Source organism: Leuciscus leuciscus, assembly GCF_965113295.1.
Source record: "Leuciscus leuciscus genome assembly, chromosome: 7".
NCBI classification, from domain to species: Eukaryota; Metazoa; Chordata; class Actinopteri; order Cypriniformes; family Leuciscidae; genus Leuciscus; species Leuciscus leuciscus.
This window is the reverse complement of record NC_138731.1, coordinates 964,527-981,119: the sequence shown is the minus strand read 5'-3', so window position 1 is coordinate 981,119 and position 16,593 is coordinate 964,527. Positions and strand designations below refer to the sequence as shown.

The window sequence follows — 16,593 nt, the reverse complement described above, 5'->3', positions numbered from 1 at the left end:
TCTCCGAAGTGGATCTGTTTTCCAGTGTAAATGAGCTTTCTCTCCGAGCAGAAGCACAAGGTTCAGAAGCCTCGAGTGCTTCCATGCCCCACATTCCCAACTTAGCTCTGTGGTTTCATCAGCTGCCGGGTTTGGAGATGAGCCGAGGGGTATTTATAGACACATGGAGAGCAGAGGAGGAATGTGTTGCTGCGACTAACTCTCTTAGTGTGTAAGGAATAAAGTTTATTGTTCACTGTTGGGTCAAACTTGAATCAGTTGCTTCTATATAGAGCATAAAACCATCTTTAAATGTAAATCTCTCTTTGTCTGATGGATAAAGTGGTGTGATGAACCCAGGAAACAGCAACACATGTAAACTGAGAAACTAGATCTAAACAATAGATTAACATACATTTACAAGTAGTTATTGCTCGACTGGTTCTTAATGTTATTGTGAGAGTCTGGGTGCCATTACCAACACAGGGTTATCTCAACCTAAGTATCTAAGATTATTAAGATCATTAGGGATAGTCATTTTTGTACAGTTAGTAAAAGATGACAAAATGCAAACAAACTAAGCACTTGTAGGCAGTTGAAGTGTGGTTTATTGAGAGGTTTCAGGCATGAGGTCAGAAGCAGCGGGACAGACTCTCTCAGTCTATTATTGACTCAGTCTCTCACACGAGCTTCACCAGTCCTGTGGTCTCAGTGGTCTCTCTGTTCTCTGTGGTGTCTCTTGTCTCAGTGGTCTCTGTGGTCTCTGGTCTATGTTCTCTCTGGTCTCTGTTCTCTCTGGTCTCTCTGTTCTCTCTGGTCTCTCTGGTCTCTGGTCTCTCTGGTCTCTCTGTTCTCTGTGGTCTCTGTGATGGAGGACGAGAGTCCCGCGGCGAGCATCAACGGCCTCCAGCAGCACACGGAGATCTCTGCTGAATCTGAGCTTCCCCGCCGCAGCGATGTCAAAGTCTACAAGGAGTTCTGCGACTTCTACGTGCGATCGTGAGTCTGCCGCTTCAACAGCTTCTGCATATTCACAAAAATATACTCATACTCAACTATATACTACTCAGTTGTGGCTGACTCTTGGATGATAAATAGATAAAAGCGACTACTAAGTGTAGATGTAAATATAGTGTCTTGAAAGCAGATTGTTAGAACAGTTTGTCTCCATGTTTGATAACTGGCTGGCTTTTACATGAATCTTCAGCAGTAAACAACAGTAAATCTGTAAATCATGTGATCTGATTGCGTGCGCTTTTACAGTAACTCTGAGCTGATGATATACATCATGTTCTTGAGCTCAGAAAGAGAGGAAATACCAGTGATTGACTGATTCATTGCATTACCGACAGCCAAAACCATCCCCTTGACTCTTTTACTTTTGTCTGTTTCGTGAATTGTTTTATGTTTCAGTTGTTTCACAGTTTAATTAACGTTTGTTAAAAAGCTCAAAGCTCATATTTTTGACAGCGTGTCCGGCTGTCAGTCAACATGTACACTTTTCTCTGGGTAATAACATTGTAAATGGCAGTCAGTCTGAAGCCAGTCGCTCACAGATGAGATGTTTAACCTTTTTTCTAAAAATGTCCCCTTAATTGTGTCGAGGCTTCTGCTCTCATCCACTTCCAGTTATCTTACCTGTACAAAAACAGTCTGTTATGCTGCTTTATATTGCAAGCTGGTATTATTTTATTACCATAATCATAAACAAACTAGTTTGTAGTGCAAATGTTCAAGTTTACTGCACTTTGTTATTCTTCTGGTTATTTCTCTATGGCGACTGATGAATCAGAAGTCTCACACCTTCACAGAAAAATTCATTCTGTACTCGCGTTCTCAAGTTCAAGTACAAAACTGGAAATCTAATCACTATAGTCTACAGGCAAAAAACCTTTTCAGAAATTAAGTTGCGTCAATGAGTTTGAAGTTTGGAAATGTAAAGAGAAAGGGTGAGCTGAACTGCTATATTTCTCTATTAAGCTTAGACTTTATTTAGGCAACTTAAAGGACAAGTTCGGTATTTTACACTTAAAGCCCTGTTTTCAGATCGTTTCTGATGAAATACAATGGTTAAGATTGAACTTTGGACAAATGCTGCTGTCCCGAGAATTTTAGGTTTTTGTGTTAGCACCCCCCCACCTTAACAATGGCTGCATAGGTGCACTGGAATAATCCTTCCTAAAACGCATTAAACTTTCGTTTACAAAGACGTGAAACTCACTGAGTGGTCAGGGGTGTTCACTGATATGCTCACACAAAAATCGCTGCAAAAGATGCTTTCCAACAGGTTTTATCGTAGTTTTTGTCCAACTCCATTGACTTGTATAGGACGGTATTTATATTTACGGTATTACTCCGCCACTTCTTCTTCTGCTTCTTCTGTGTATTCAATGAAATGCCAGTGGTTTGCTTGCAATTGGCAAAGGTGCATTATCACCACACACTGGGCTGGAGAGTCTATTATTCAAGCTCTCAACGGAAGAATGTACAACGAATGGTAAAACACCTGTTTGAAAGCATCTTTTGCAGCGATTTTTGTGTGAGCATATCAGTGAACACCCCTGACCACTCGGTGAGTTTCACGTCTTTGTAAACGAACGATTTTTCCAGTGCACCTATGCAACCGTTGTATAGGTGGGGGGTGCTACCACAAAAACCTAAAATTCTCGGGACAGCAGCATTTGTCCAAATTTCAATCTTAACCATTGTATTTCATCAGAAACTATCTGTAAACAGGGCTTTAAGTGTAAAATACCGAACTTGTCCTTTAAAGACATTTTTTACTGAAAAATGCACAATACGTAATCTCTCAGCTGAGGACTCAACATCCTGACGGAGTGAGAAACAACTGATCGGTTCAAGACAGTGTTTCCCTTTCATGTGCAGTGTGTATGAGACGCTGAGGCTAGTTAACGCTTCACAGCCATATATGCAGATCCACATGCCATAGATGCTTGTCCAGTGCTGCATGTCTGACCTTCACAAAGAGCCACATATAGACAAACGGCTGTAATATTCTTCATACTCTCGGCCTAGTGTGGATTGCTTTGGTGGATGCTTTCATCCAGTGACTCTTTACAAGCGAGTCCACAGTATTTGTGTATTTTATCCACAGTATTTTAAATCCGCTGTTCTGCTCTAGCCAGAGAATACTCCCGTTGTATGAACACTTTTGTAGGCCAAGAGGAAGCAAATATATTAGGTTGGGTTCCTTCAACTGTCCATCCTATTAAAATGGCTATAGGCTATATAAGATCATTGTAAAAAAAAAAAAAAATTATAGTGTGAACATATTCAAGCGCGAATGAGAACCGTTTCGAGAGGGATGCCAGGTGTGTAAAACATTTTTTAATAGAAATTCCAGTAAGGTTAGCTGTGCTAGCCTAGCGGCCTCTTGGTTTTTTGGTGGACTTGACGGCGTGTCATCCTTGCAAATACTCCCTGGATCAATATATTTTAACAACGAACCCCTCTGTTGTTGGTGTGCTTTCTCCTTCAAAAGTCTCGATTCATGAACGATCCGTTCATTGCGTATGTCAGGTGACAAATGGAAAGACTCGGAAGGTTAAGTCATTATTATGTTCCCTGTAAATTATTTTTGACTGCATTATAATGATTTTCTTAATTCAGAATATGATCAACATTGCGTAGGTGGATGTGATCGGGGAATTTGGCTGTTAAAAGTAACATTTAAAGCCACTTAAATTACGCCACGAAATTACTCAAATAAAGATTCGTTCATTTTGATGAACGAGATCGTAAAAGAGAGTCAGTAAAATGATCTGAACTTCCCATCACTCAGTCATGACTCGTGAGAGCAGAGGGCGGGGCGGGGCAGCGGCAGCTCAGCGAATCATATAGCCTATTTTGTGAATTGTTCATCCCGGTTGGCACACATTTTGCCGCCCTTACAAAAGTGCCGCTCTTACAAAAGTGCCGCTCTAGGCAATTGCCTAGTTCGCCTATATGGACGCGCCGGCCCTGATTGCAATGGCACGAAGACACGCAGTCGTTCAAGCATTTCAGTTTGACCCAGAATCTGATCCAGATGGAGAAGCAACGGATGAAGAAGTTGCAACTCAGCGGCTCCAGCAGGACGTTTCCGAATGGTTAGTTTAAAATATTATGTCTGGATACGGTACTTTATTCGGATGGTTTACAGTTATCATCATGTAGCTAACGCTAACCTACTGTTGCCTTTTCATGAGAGATCTGTAACGTCTGTAATTTATCTTATTACAATTACATCAAGCTCTGCGATCTTGAAATGCGGATATCGCGCGCGCCATATAACCAACAGGAAAACGGTTATCCAAATAACAAAGAAGTGTACAACACTCGCGTTACAGTGTGTGTATTCACACACATAAACTGCATAGCTAATGTTACAGCCACATTCTACTTGTAAGAAGCTAGGTAACCATAAACAGTAAAGCAACACACTTATATATAATTTGTTGACTTACTTGTCCGACGTTCAGCAAGCCCAGCTCTGTATTGACCATTCGATGTTCATTTGTACATCCAATTATTATGCTTCGCTCGCTCAAAAGCCATGATATCTCTCGTGGACAAACTAAAATCGCGCGCGCGCGTTCTACTTCCTAGCTCATTTTCTCATGGGCGAGAAATATTCTCTGGGCGGGCAAAGCAGAGAAAGGGGAGGTAACATTTCTCCTTATGACGTCATAAGGAGGAGATTCAAGATCAGCTCGGTTGAGCTTCCATTTTCTCAAAGGCAGAGAAAAATAGCAAAAGCTCGATTTACACCGATTCAAATTTTTTGAAACTTGGGGACCATATGCAGGCTAGGGGAACTCATATTAATGTTAAAAAACCTCAGAAAGTGGAAATTTCATGTCATGGGACCTTTAAGAAAACCAGAGTGACTTCCAAACAATACAAATTTATTTGACAAAAATAATCTTTATTCCACTAAAAGCTTTCATAAAATAAATATAAACATACCCTTGACAGTTTACCTGTTAAATACCCACGGTTAATCAGACATTATAATAGATCGAACATTAACAGAAGGGACAAAAAACAAATCAGTGCATCACAACTCTTAAAGGAACATGCCGACTTTTTGGGACTTTAGCTTATTCACCGTATCCCCCAGAGTTAGATAAGTCCATTCACACCCTTCTCATCTCTGTGCGTGCCGTAACTCTGTCTGATGCACCCACCGCTAGCCTAGCTTAGCACAAAGACTGGAGGTAAACGGCTCCAGCTAGCACACTTCTCCCAGTAAGTGACAAAATAACGCCAACAATTTCTTATTTACATGTTGTGATTTGTATAGTCACAGCGTGTACAAATAACAAGGTCACATGAGACACAGCCATCTTCTAACCGTATACATACTGGGAACTATATTCTCAGAAGGCGAAGCAAAAAAAAACAAAAAAAACCCTTTCATTTTTCTATTAATGTGAAGGTGTGAGACTTCTGATTCATCAGTCGCCATAGGGAAATAACCAGAAGAATAACAAGAAGCAACGGTAACCTTAAGCAACGGTAAGACCCTTTCAATTCACTACACACTCTACAGAAACTTCTTCATATGGCTGTCAGAAGAGCTCAGTTCTTTTGAACACTGTCAGTAAAGGACAGGCACAATCAGTATTGTATATAAATAAAGGAAACGGACATAGGAAACGGACAAAGGAAACGGGCATTGGAAACGGACATAGGAAACAGGCATAGTTTCCTATGACATAGGAAACAGACATAGAAAACGGACATTGGAAATGGGTATAGGAAACGGACATAGGAAACAGACATAGGAAACGGACATTGGAAATGGGTATAGGAAACGGACATAGGAAACAGGCATAGGAAACAGACATAGGAAACGGACATTGGAAATGGGTATAGGAAACGGACATAGGAAACAGGCATAGGAAACGGACATAGGAAAAGAACATAGGAAATGGACATAGGAAACGGACATAGGAAATGGACATAGGAAACGGACATAGGAAACAGGCATAGGAAACGGGCATAGGAAACAGGCATAGGAAATGCACATTGGAAACGGACATAGGAAACAGGCATAGTTTCCTATGACACAGGAAACAGGCATTGGAAACAGACATAGGAAACGGACATTGGAAATGGTTATAGGAAACGGACATAGGAAATGGACATAGGAAACGGACATAGGAAATGGACATTGGAAACGGGTATAGGAAATGGACATAGGAAATGGACATAGGAAACGGACATAGGAAACGGACATAGGAAATGGACATAGGAAATGGACATAGGAAACGGACATAGGAAATGGACATAGGAAACGGACATAGGAAATGGACATAGGAAACGGATATAGGAAACAGGCATAGTTTCCTATGACACAGGAAACAGGCATTGGAAACAGACATAGGAAACGGACATTGGAAATGGTTATAGGAAACGGACATAGGAAATGGACATTGGAAACGGGTATAGGAAATGGACATAGGAAATGGACATAGGAAATGGACATAGGAAACGGACAAAGGAAACAGGCATAGGAAACGGGCATAGGAAACAGGCATAGGAAACGGACATAGGAAATGGACATTGGAAACGGGTATAGGAAATGGACATAGGAAACGGACATAGGAAACAGGCATAGGAAACGGGCATAGGAAACAGGCATAGGAAATGCACATTGGAAACGGACATAGGAAACGGGTATAGGAAATGGACATAGGAAACAGACATAGGAAACAGACATAGGAAACAGACATAGGAAACAGACATTGGAAACAGGCATAGGAAACGGACATAGGAAATGGACATTGGAAATGGACTTAGGAAACAGGCATTGGAAACGGACATAGGAAATGGACATTGGAAACGGGTATAGGAAAAGGACATTGGAAACGGGTATAGGAAATGGACATAGGAAACGGACATAGGAAACGGACATAGGAAACGGACATAGGAAACAGGCATAGGAAACGGACATATGAAACGGACATAGGAAACAGGCATAGTTTCCTATGGCATAGGAAACAGTAATAGGAAACGGGCATAGGAAATGGACATAGGAAACAGACATAGGAAACGGACATTGGAAACAGGCATAGGAAACGGACATAGGAAATGGGTATAGGAAACGGACAAAGCAAACAGGCATAGGAAACAGTAATAGGAAACGGACAAAGGAAATGGACATTGGAAACAGGCATAGGAAACTTGCATAGGAAACGGACATAGGAAACAGGCATAGTTTCCTATGGAAACAGTAATTGGAAACGGACATAGGAAATGGACATTGGAAACGGACATAGGAAATGGACATTGGAAACGGACATTGGAAACAGGCATAGGAAACGGACATAGGAAACGGACATAGGAAACGGGTATAGGAAATGGACATAGGAAACGGACATAGGAAACGGACATAGGAAACGGACATAGGAAACGGACATAGGAAACGGACATTGGAAACAGGCATAGGAAACGGACATAGGAAATGGGTATAGGAAATAGACAATGGAAACGGACATAGGAAACGGACATTGGAAATGGGTATAGGAAACGGACAAAGGAAACAGGCATAGTTTCCTATGACATAGGAAACAGGCATAGGAAACAGTAATAGGAAATGGACAAAGGAAATGGACATTGGAAACAGGCATAGGAAACGGACATAGGAAACAGGCATAGTTTCCTATGGCATAGGAAACAGTAATAGGAAGCGGACATTGGAAATGGGTATAGGAAACGGACAAAGGAAACAGGCATAGGAAATGGACATAGGAAACGGACATAGAAAACAGGCATAGGAAACGGACATAGGAAACGGACATTGGAACAGGGATAGGAAACGGACATAGGAAATGGACATTGGAAACGGGCATTGGAAACGGACATAAGAAACGGACAAAGGAAACAGTAATAGGAAACGGACAAAGGAAACGGACATAGGAAACAGGCATAGGAAATGGACATAGGAAACAGGCATAGTATCCTATGACATAGGAAACAGGCATAGGAAACAGCAATAGGAAACGGACATTGGAAATGGGTATAGGAAACGGACAAAGGAAACAGGCATAGGAAAATACGCATTGGAAACAGGCATAGGAAATGGACATAGGAAACAGACATAGGAAACGGACATTGGAAACGGACATTGGAAACGGGTATAGGAAATGGACATTAGAAACGGACATAGGAAACGGACATAGGAAACAGGCATAGGACACGGACATTGGAAACGGGTATAGGACATGGACATAGGAAACGGACATAGGAAATTGACATTGGAAACGGGTATAGGAAATGGACATTGGAAATGGACATAGGAAACGGACATAGGAATCGGACATAGGAAACGGACATTGGAAATGGACATAGGAAACGGGTTTAGGAAACAGGCATAGGAAAAAGACATAGGAAATTGACATTGGAAAAGGGTATAGGAAACGGACATAGGAAACGGACATAGGAAATGGACATTGGAAACGGGTATAGGAAATGGACATTGGAAATGGACATAGGAAACGGACATTGGAAATGGACATAGGAAACAGACATAGGAAACAGGCATAGGAAATGCACATTGGAAACAGGCATAGGAAACGGACATAGGAAACAGGCATAGGAAACGGACATAGGAAACAGGCATAGGAAACTGACATAGGAACGGACATAGGAAATGGACATTGGAAACGGACATAGGAAACAGGCATAGGAAACGGACATAGGAAACAGGCATAGGAAACGGACATAGGAAATGGACATTGGAAACAGTAATAGGAAATGCACATTGGAAACAGGCATAGGGAACGGACATAGGAAACGGACATAGGAAACAGGCTTTAAATGCTTACTATGCTCGCCACCTCTCACACACACATCACTAATAACAAATACATCATTAAACCATGCATTGCATCTGTAAGAGAGCAATAAACCAGGCGACTCACCAGGGAAAAGCGTCAGGAAATAAAAGCCAATAGACCTTTGCGGCCCACAGAACATGAACACACGTAGAGGGAGAATGACACGACCACACTTAGACGTGCTTTTTATAAAGCCTCTAGAACCTAACGCGCCTCAGTGATTGCGCCGCACAGGTGTGCTCAATGTCAAGACTCAGCGCAGTCAGTGCCAGTGGCCGTTTCTTTCCATTTGACAGGGACACAACCATTAAGATGTAAAAACTAATTCTGATGAACCAAACGCCAGAGAACATATTAAAAACACTGAACCTGTCACATAGACTAGTATATTTAATCAGAAGATGAACCTCTGTCTCCACAGCAACATGACGAATGCGCTGGCCCACGCGGTGTGTGAGCGCTGTAAGGCCGGCTTCACGGCGACGGAGAAGATGGTGAACAGTAACGGCGAGCTGTTCCACGAGCAGTGCTTCGTCTGCGCGCAGTGCTTTCAGCAGTTCCTGCACGGCCTCTTCTACGAGGTCAGACATCGCCTTTAACATGTATCTATGACTATCTGTGTGAGGATATAACACAATCTCCAGCCCCTTAGATGAACTGATGGCAGCAAGAGATGCTACAGTTCTTCTATATCAGCTCACACTTAGACAAAAGTTATTTATTCTAGACCTGAGATCATGTGCTTTACAGACATTTCATTTCAACCATATTCAGATTTTGCTGTGAAGTCTCTAAAGAGACTCAAACGCTTTAACGCACTGAGGGCAGCAGAAACACAAATTGCTTTATAGTCCAGGTGATATGTGTCACCCTGAAGTGTCAGCAGAGATTGTGTCTACTAGACTCTCTCCTGTGAAGGCCTCATCGACACGACAGCCATCAGCACTGATCCTCAACAAACTCGTCTCCATACCGGCGACTCCGATCATCAACCAGATGGAACTGGATAATATTCTGTTCTGATCTAATCTGACCTCTGACCTGTAATGCTGCCTGGATCATAATCACACACTGTTCGTTCATTGGCCAGAGGATAACTTTTCTCCCAAGGTTTTTTTCTCCAATTTGTCATTGATGGAGTTTTGGTTCCTTGCCACTGTTGTTGCCTTTGGCTTTTGTCTTGCTTAGTTGGGGACATTTAATTTAATATTCAACAATAATATTGATCTCCTGCATTGACACCATTATATGAGAACTGATGACTTTCTCCCGAGCGGCTATATATAAATTAACTAAATTAATAACTTTTTTACAACAAAATAGAAAATCACTGAACTTACTTAAGCTGGACTGTGACGCTATTTTCTTCTAGAAACAAACTTTGTTGTATTTTCCTGTTATCTCTGTAAAGCTGCTTTGAAACACTCTGTTTTGTAAAAAGTGCTCTATAAATAAAGGTGACTTGACTTGACTTGATATGTGAAAATGATGTTCACTTTTTCATAAAAGCATGAAACTTGGTACACTTTAATAGTTTGCAACCCTGAACATTTTCAGAAATGGAGCCATGGCAAAAACTCCTTGTGGCGGCCATTTTGCAATGGCTCCATTTCTGAAAATGTTGCTTTTATGAAAAAAAGTGAACATATCACCTCAAATTTTACACATATCACATGGACCATTAATAACACTGTTGATTATGCCATTTTCCTTTGGGGAAATAAGGTATGTTTTAATTTTCTCATGAAATTTGAATAAAGGTATGTCAAATAAAAGAGAGATTTCCTTTGTGTGAACTGTAATATGCAGGTCATTCTGCAGCTCTAAGGCTGTTGTTGTAATTTCAGGAGGTATTTCTAGAAAGGTTATAACATACGTTTGGATTTGTTTGGTTTTAAAGGATGAATAACTAATACCACAAACCATCTCTGAATCCATTACTCAGTGATGTTTGTGCTATTGTTTTCCCACCAAAAATGATGTCATTTCCTAGAGGATGACTTTGCGATGTAAAGTGGTGTTGAAGGCGGACCTGGGCCGTGGCAAGGCGTGGGCGGACCTGGGCCGTGGCAAGGCGTGGGCGGACCTGGGCCGTGGCAAGGCGTGGGCGGACCTGGACCGTGGCAAGGCGTGGGCGGATCCGGCAGTGCAGGAAGCCAGGGCGGATCCGGCAGTGCAGGAGGCCAGGGTGGACCAGACAGTTCAGGTGGCCAGGGTGGACCAGACAGCTCAGGTGGCCAGGGTGGACCAGACAGCTCAGGTGGCCAGGGTGGACCAGACAGCTCAGGTGGCCAGGGTGGACCAGACAGCTCAGGTGGCCAGGGTGGACCAGACAGCTCAGGTGGCCAGGGTGGACCAGACAGCTCAGGTGGCCAGGGCGGACCAGACAGCTCAGGTGGCCAGGGCGGACCAGACAGCTCAGGTGGCCAGGGCGGACCAGACAGCTCAGGTGGCCAGGGCGGACCAGACAGCTCAGGTGGCCAGGGCGGACCAGACAGCTCAGGTGGCCATGGCGGCGCGGCCTCCATGGTCCTTTCAAGGACCCTACTGCCCCCCCCCAAAATTTTCTTGGGGACAGCTATGGGGTTATGGGCTGGAACAGACAACGGCTCAAGAACAGAAATGACGTGAAAAGTCTCAGCAGTCGTGATGTGAACAGTCTCTGGCTCGGCAGACGTGACGTGAACAGGCTCTGGCTCGGCAGACGTGACGTGAACAGGCTCTGGCTCGGCAGACGTGACGTGAACAGGCTCGGCAGACGTGACGTGAACTTCAAATGTGTGCACCGACCACACACACCATATGGCTGTGGCCATAATTGTTAGTGTAGCCATAACTGAGGGCTCAGGTTCAGGCGTGGCGGCGGCCATCTTGTCAGGAGACACAGGCTGGGTGGCGGCCATCTTGTCAGGAGACACAGGCTCGGCGGCGGCCATCTTGTCAGGAGACACAGGCTCGGCGGCGGTCATCTTGTCAGGAGACACCGGCTCGGCGGCCGACGTGGCGTGAACAGACTCGGACTTGGCAGGCGTGACGTGAAGAGACCCAGACATGGCAGACATGACGTGAAGAGATTCAGGCTTGGCAGACATGACGTGAAGAGATTCAGGCTTGGCAGACATGACATGAAGAGATTCAGGCTTGGCAGACATGACGTGAAGAGATTCAGGCTTGGCAGACATGACGTGAAGAGATTCAGGCTTGGCAGACATGACGTGAAGAGATTCAGGCTTGGCAGACATGACATGAAGAGTTTCAGGCTTGGCAGACATGACATGAAGAAATTCAGGCTTGGCAGGCTTGGCAGGCATGACGTGAAGTGGCTCAGGCTTGGCAGATACTGTGGGTTTGTGGGGCTTCTCCTCAAAACCCACAGTAAATGAGGAACCGCTCAATAATAGGGCATAGTCAATATATTGGGCCAAGGACCAGTGGATTTTTCCCCCAGGAAGCTGGGAGCGAATGGGCTCATTCAGACTCACCCTAAATATGTCCTTGAGGGCCACGTCATTAAAATCCAACTGGCAACACAGCCCACAAAATTTCTCCACATACGTTTCCAGGGGAAGATTCCCCTGGCGTAGGTTTAGGAGGGCAACCGCTGGGTTCATTGTAGGAGGTCAAGTATTCTGTAATAAGGATCCACTGGAAGCAAGTTGAGAGATGAGAACCCATGTGCAGTTTATTATAACTAAAACAAAACATGAAACAAAAACATGGCGTGGCATGAAAACAAAAACCAAAGCATGAACATGAACTTTGCACAACAGCAGACTACAGGAAACAATACTTGACAAAGACACATGGCAAACATGAGGGCTTAAATACACAGACTAATGACAAAACAAGGGACACCTGTGAACAATGATCAGACAATTAACCAATGACAAGACATGGCAGGATCACATGACAAACAGGGAATCACATGACAGACATGGAAACAAGACATGACACAGAAACATGACAAGAACAAACCCAAAACGTGACAGACGCACTCGGGAACATGGATAAAATGGCAACGTTCACTCAAACCCGAGAAGTGAAGTTGGCGAACAATAGTCCATCCTATATTTCCATAAGCCGTGAGTTTTGGACTTGTCTAACTCGGAGTCATGAATCTGCACTGAACAGTGGGAACAGCCAGGTGTTTTTCTGACGTCTGACGCATGTATCCTGCTCTTGCTTTCACAGTTTGAAGGCAGAAAATACTGCGAGCATGACTTCCAGATGCTGTTTGCTCCCTGCTGTCACCAGTGTGGTGAGTCAACACACACAACTCAAACAAAGTCCTGAATATCTAACCTGACTTCCCCCATATTTCAGCATTGGTGTGTGTGATTGGTCCTGTTCGCAGGCGAGTTCGTCATTGGCCGTGTGATAAAGGCCATGAACCTCAGCTGGCATCCCGACTGTTTCTGCTGTGATCTCTGTCAGGCTGTTCTGGCAGACGTGGGCTTTGTGAAGAACGCAGGCAGGTGAGTCTCAGATAAGACAGTAGGGCACTGAATGTAAACATGAATGTGATTTGAAATTCAAATTCAGCAAATGTAATTCTGCCCAACAGACATTTGTGCCGTCCGTGTCATAACCGTGAAAAGGCTCATGGTCTGGGGAAGTACATCTGCCAGAAATGCCAAGCCATCGTTGAAGATGTTCCACTGATTTTCAAGAACGATCCGTACCATCCTGACCACTTCAGCTGCAATAACTGCGGGTGAGGAAACGTACTGAAAACACACCAGGAACTGGACGGATGAGAGCTTCTCAGAGTTTCTAATTTTCCTGATAAACAGGAGTTCACTGGATAAACGTTTATCAGTCGTCTGTTTAGGTACAGCGCTGTCCCTTTAAAGAGGCCATATAATGTCCTTTTACAGTCTTGATGTTGTGTTTGGTCTCTACTAGAAGTGGTTTTCCTGCTTCAATGTTGATTATGTTCCCCATATTCTCCATTGTTGCGGCTCCTCTCTTCCCAGTCTGTCAGTAACGCTCTGTTTACTTCCTGTCTCTATGAAGCCCCTCCTTCTGAAAAGCACACTGTGCTCTGATTGGTCGGCTGGAGCAGTGTGTTGTGATTGGTCGAGCGCTTCGAGTGTGTTTTGGAAATGTCCCGCCCCTAATTACCATAACCGCCAGTTTAACACACTGCTAACTAACTCAACCAGGCCCCGCCCCTTTATTCTGCGTATTCATTATTTAAATGAGGAATATTGTGATGTGTTCGTTCCCGGGAGAAACTCAAGACTACAATGTTCAGGGAGTTCAGAAACACTGACACTGATATAGAGAAGAACTCCCGCTGGAGGGACGTTGGAACTTTTTCAGCATCATTACAGACTGAGGAAAGATGAACATGGAAATAATAGGACCAAATATAACATAATTTGACCTTTTTAAGGGTTCTGCCCCAGTGACGAGCAGTTGTGGACCCTATTGGATCAATTCTGAGAGCGTTATAATACGTATAGCACCTCTCTAGAGCTCAAGGTTGTGTGTGTGTGTGTGTGTGTGTGTGCGTTTGTTTTTGTGATTTATGAGGACAAACTTTTGTATAATGACATGGCTATTACACTGGTGTTACAACGTGAACGTGACTTATGAGGACATTTCCTGAGTCTTTGTATTTAAAATGGCTTTTAAAACATACTAAAGAGTGTTTTATTAAAAATTAAAAAATGCAGAAAGTTTTCTGTGATGGGTAGGTTTAGGGGTCGGGTAAGTGTGTGTGTGTGTGTGTGTGTGTGTGTGTGTGTGTGTGTGTGTGTGTGTGTGTGTGTGTGTGTGTGTGATGGGTAGGTTTAGGGGTCGGGTAAGTGTGTGTGTGTGTGTGTGTGTGTGTGTGTGTGTGTGTGTGTGTGTGTGTGATGGGTACGTTTAGGGGTCGGGTTAGTGTGTGTGCGTGATGGGTCGGGTTAGTGTAGGGGAATAGAATATACAGTTTGGACAGTATAAAACCATTACGCCTGTGGAATGTCCTCAGAAGTATAGCCAAACAACCCCGTGTGTGTGTGCGTGTGTGTGTGTGTGTGTGTGTGTGTGTGTGTGTGTGTGTGTGTGTGTGTGTGTGTGTGTGTGTGTGTGTGTGTGTGTGCAGTAAGGAGCTGACGGCGGACGCCAGGGAGCTGAAAGGCGAGCTCTACTGTCTGCCGTGTCATGATAAGCTGTGTGTGTGTGTGTGTGTGTGTGTGTGTGTGTGTGTGTGTGTGTGTGTGTGTGTGTGTGTGTGTGTGTGTGTGTGTGTGTGTGTGTGTGTGTGCAGAAAGGAGCTGACGGCGGACGCCAGGGAGCTGAAAGGCGAGCTCTACTGTCTGCCGTGTCATGATAAGCTGTGTGTGTGTGTGTGTGTGTGTGTGTGTGCAGTAAGGAGCTGACGGCGGACGCCAGGGAGCTGAAAGGCGAGCTCTACTGTCTGCCGTGTCATGATAAGCTGGGCGTGCCGATCTGCGGCGCCTGCAGGAGACCCGTCGAGGGCCGCGTGGTCAACGCCATGGGCAAAAAGTGGCACGTGGAGGTATTTCAGCACAGCGCCTCATCTAAAGAATGCCCAGAATATATTCTGATCTTTGAACGATTAATCATCATTGATGCTTTAAACTGTAAAGTGGGATCATTACCTATTCCCCTCTTTCTGTCATGCACATGTGTGTTTGCAGCATTTTGTGTGTGCTAAATGCGAGAAAGCGTTCCTGGGTCACCGGCACTATGAGCGCAAGGGCTTGGCGTACTGTGAGACTCACTACAACCAGGTACAGTCTGGGAATAACTCAGCTTTATTAATCTTCAGTACACTTTTGCAAAATAAATACAAAATGTGAATGTAGTGAAATATTCAATATACCAAGATCAGGACATGAAGATTTCAATACCAGCATTAATGAAACAGATGCTTGTTGTCTTTATACAGGCATTTACTTCAAATCATTGTTGGAATACTGTAGTAACTTATAAGGATGTTCAGATTTCTCATGAAGCATTTAAATGTGAAAGGAGTGATCAGGCCCTGACAGAGATGATAGGTACGGGACAGTAGAAAGATACTGAGACACAGCGGTGTCTGCAACAGCTGGACACAGTCCCAGATGTTCTACTCGTGATCTGAGTGTGTGTGTGTCTCATCTGTCCTCCAGCTCTTTGGAGACGTCTGTAACCACTGCAACCGCGTCATTGAGGGAGACGGTGAGACGGCTTACTTTAAACACTTGAACACTGCTCAACATTTGCATTATATGTGTAATGATCTCAGGATTTATAACTCGTGTGTATGCTTGACTCTCTCTTCTGTCTGTTAGTTGTGTCTGCACTGAATAAGGCCTGGTGTGTCAAATGCTTCAGCTGCTCCACATGCAACTCCAAGCTGACACTCAAGTGCGTACCATTACTGAAATGTTCGCTGGGAAGTAACCTATCGAAATAAAACATTCACATTCTAATCATACAAACCATGTTAAATTAATCATGGACATTGGGGATAGTTGTCACTTCAATGGTAGTTTCAAACACAATCCTTATAGTTGGCATGAAATCAGAATTGACCTTTTGTGTGTTTCTTAATGTGTGTTACTGGTTTAATTGTGAATAATTCCTGCATATATGCATATATTCATTTTGAACTCGTAATCATTAATGAAAGTGTCATAGTTTCTCTGTGTGCAATCAAGCCAATCACATATGGTCCATTTTCATAATTTAGTCAACAACAGAAGGATAAAATCAAGGCTAGGGTCATGTTTTTTTATTCTTTAGCTATTTCACTAGTAAATACATCACA

General features: G+C 43.7%; 1 protein-coding gene across 1 annotated transcript in view; it reads left to right on the top strand.

Annotated features, from left to right (window-relative positions):
• The first annotated feature begins 314 nt into the window (after positions 1–314).
• LOC309502711 (LIM and senescent cell antigen-like-containing domain protein 1) overlaps positions 315–16,593 on the top strand; it is a 41,315-nt gene continuing 25,036 nt past the window's right edge. Inside the window, exons 1-11 of the mRNA XM_082175207.1 lie at positions 315–354; positions 728–786; positions 839–978; positions 9,247–9,406; positions 13,017–13,083; positions 13,180–13,300; positions 13,390–13,539; positions 15,186–15,336; positions 15,479–15,571; positions 15,953–16,001; positions 16,115–16,190. Coding sequence (XP_082031333.1) covers positions 330–354; positions 728–786; positions 839–978; positions 9,247–9,406; positions 13,017–13,083; positions 13,180–13,300; positions 13,390–13,539; positions 15,186–15,336; positions 15,479–15,571; positions 15,953–16,001; positions 16,115–16,190 — 1,091 coding nt within the window. The 5' untranslated portion in view covers positions 315–329. The remainder of the gene's footprint in view (positions 355–727; positions 787–838; positions 979–9,246; positions 9,407–13,016; positions 13,084–13,179; positions 13,301–13,389; positions 13,540–15,185; positions 15,337–15,478; positions 15,572–15,952; positions 16,002–16,114; positions 16,191–16,593) is intronic.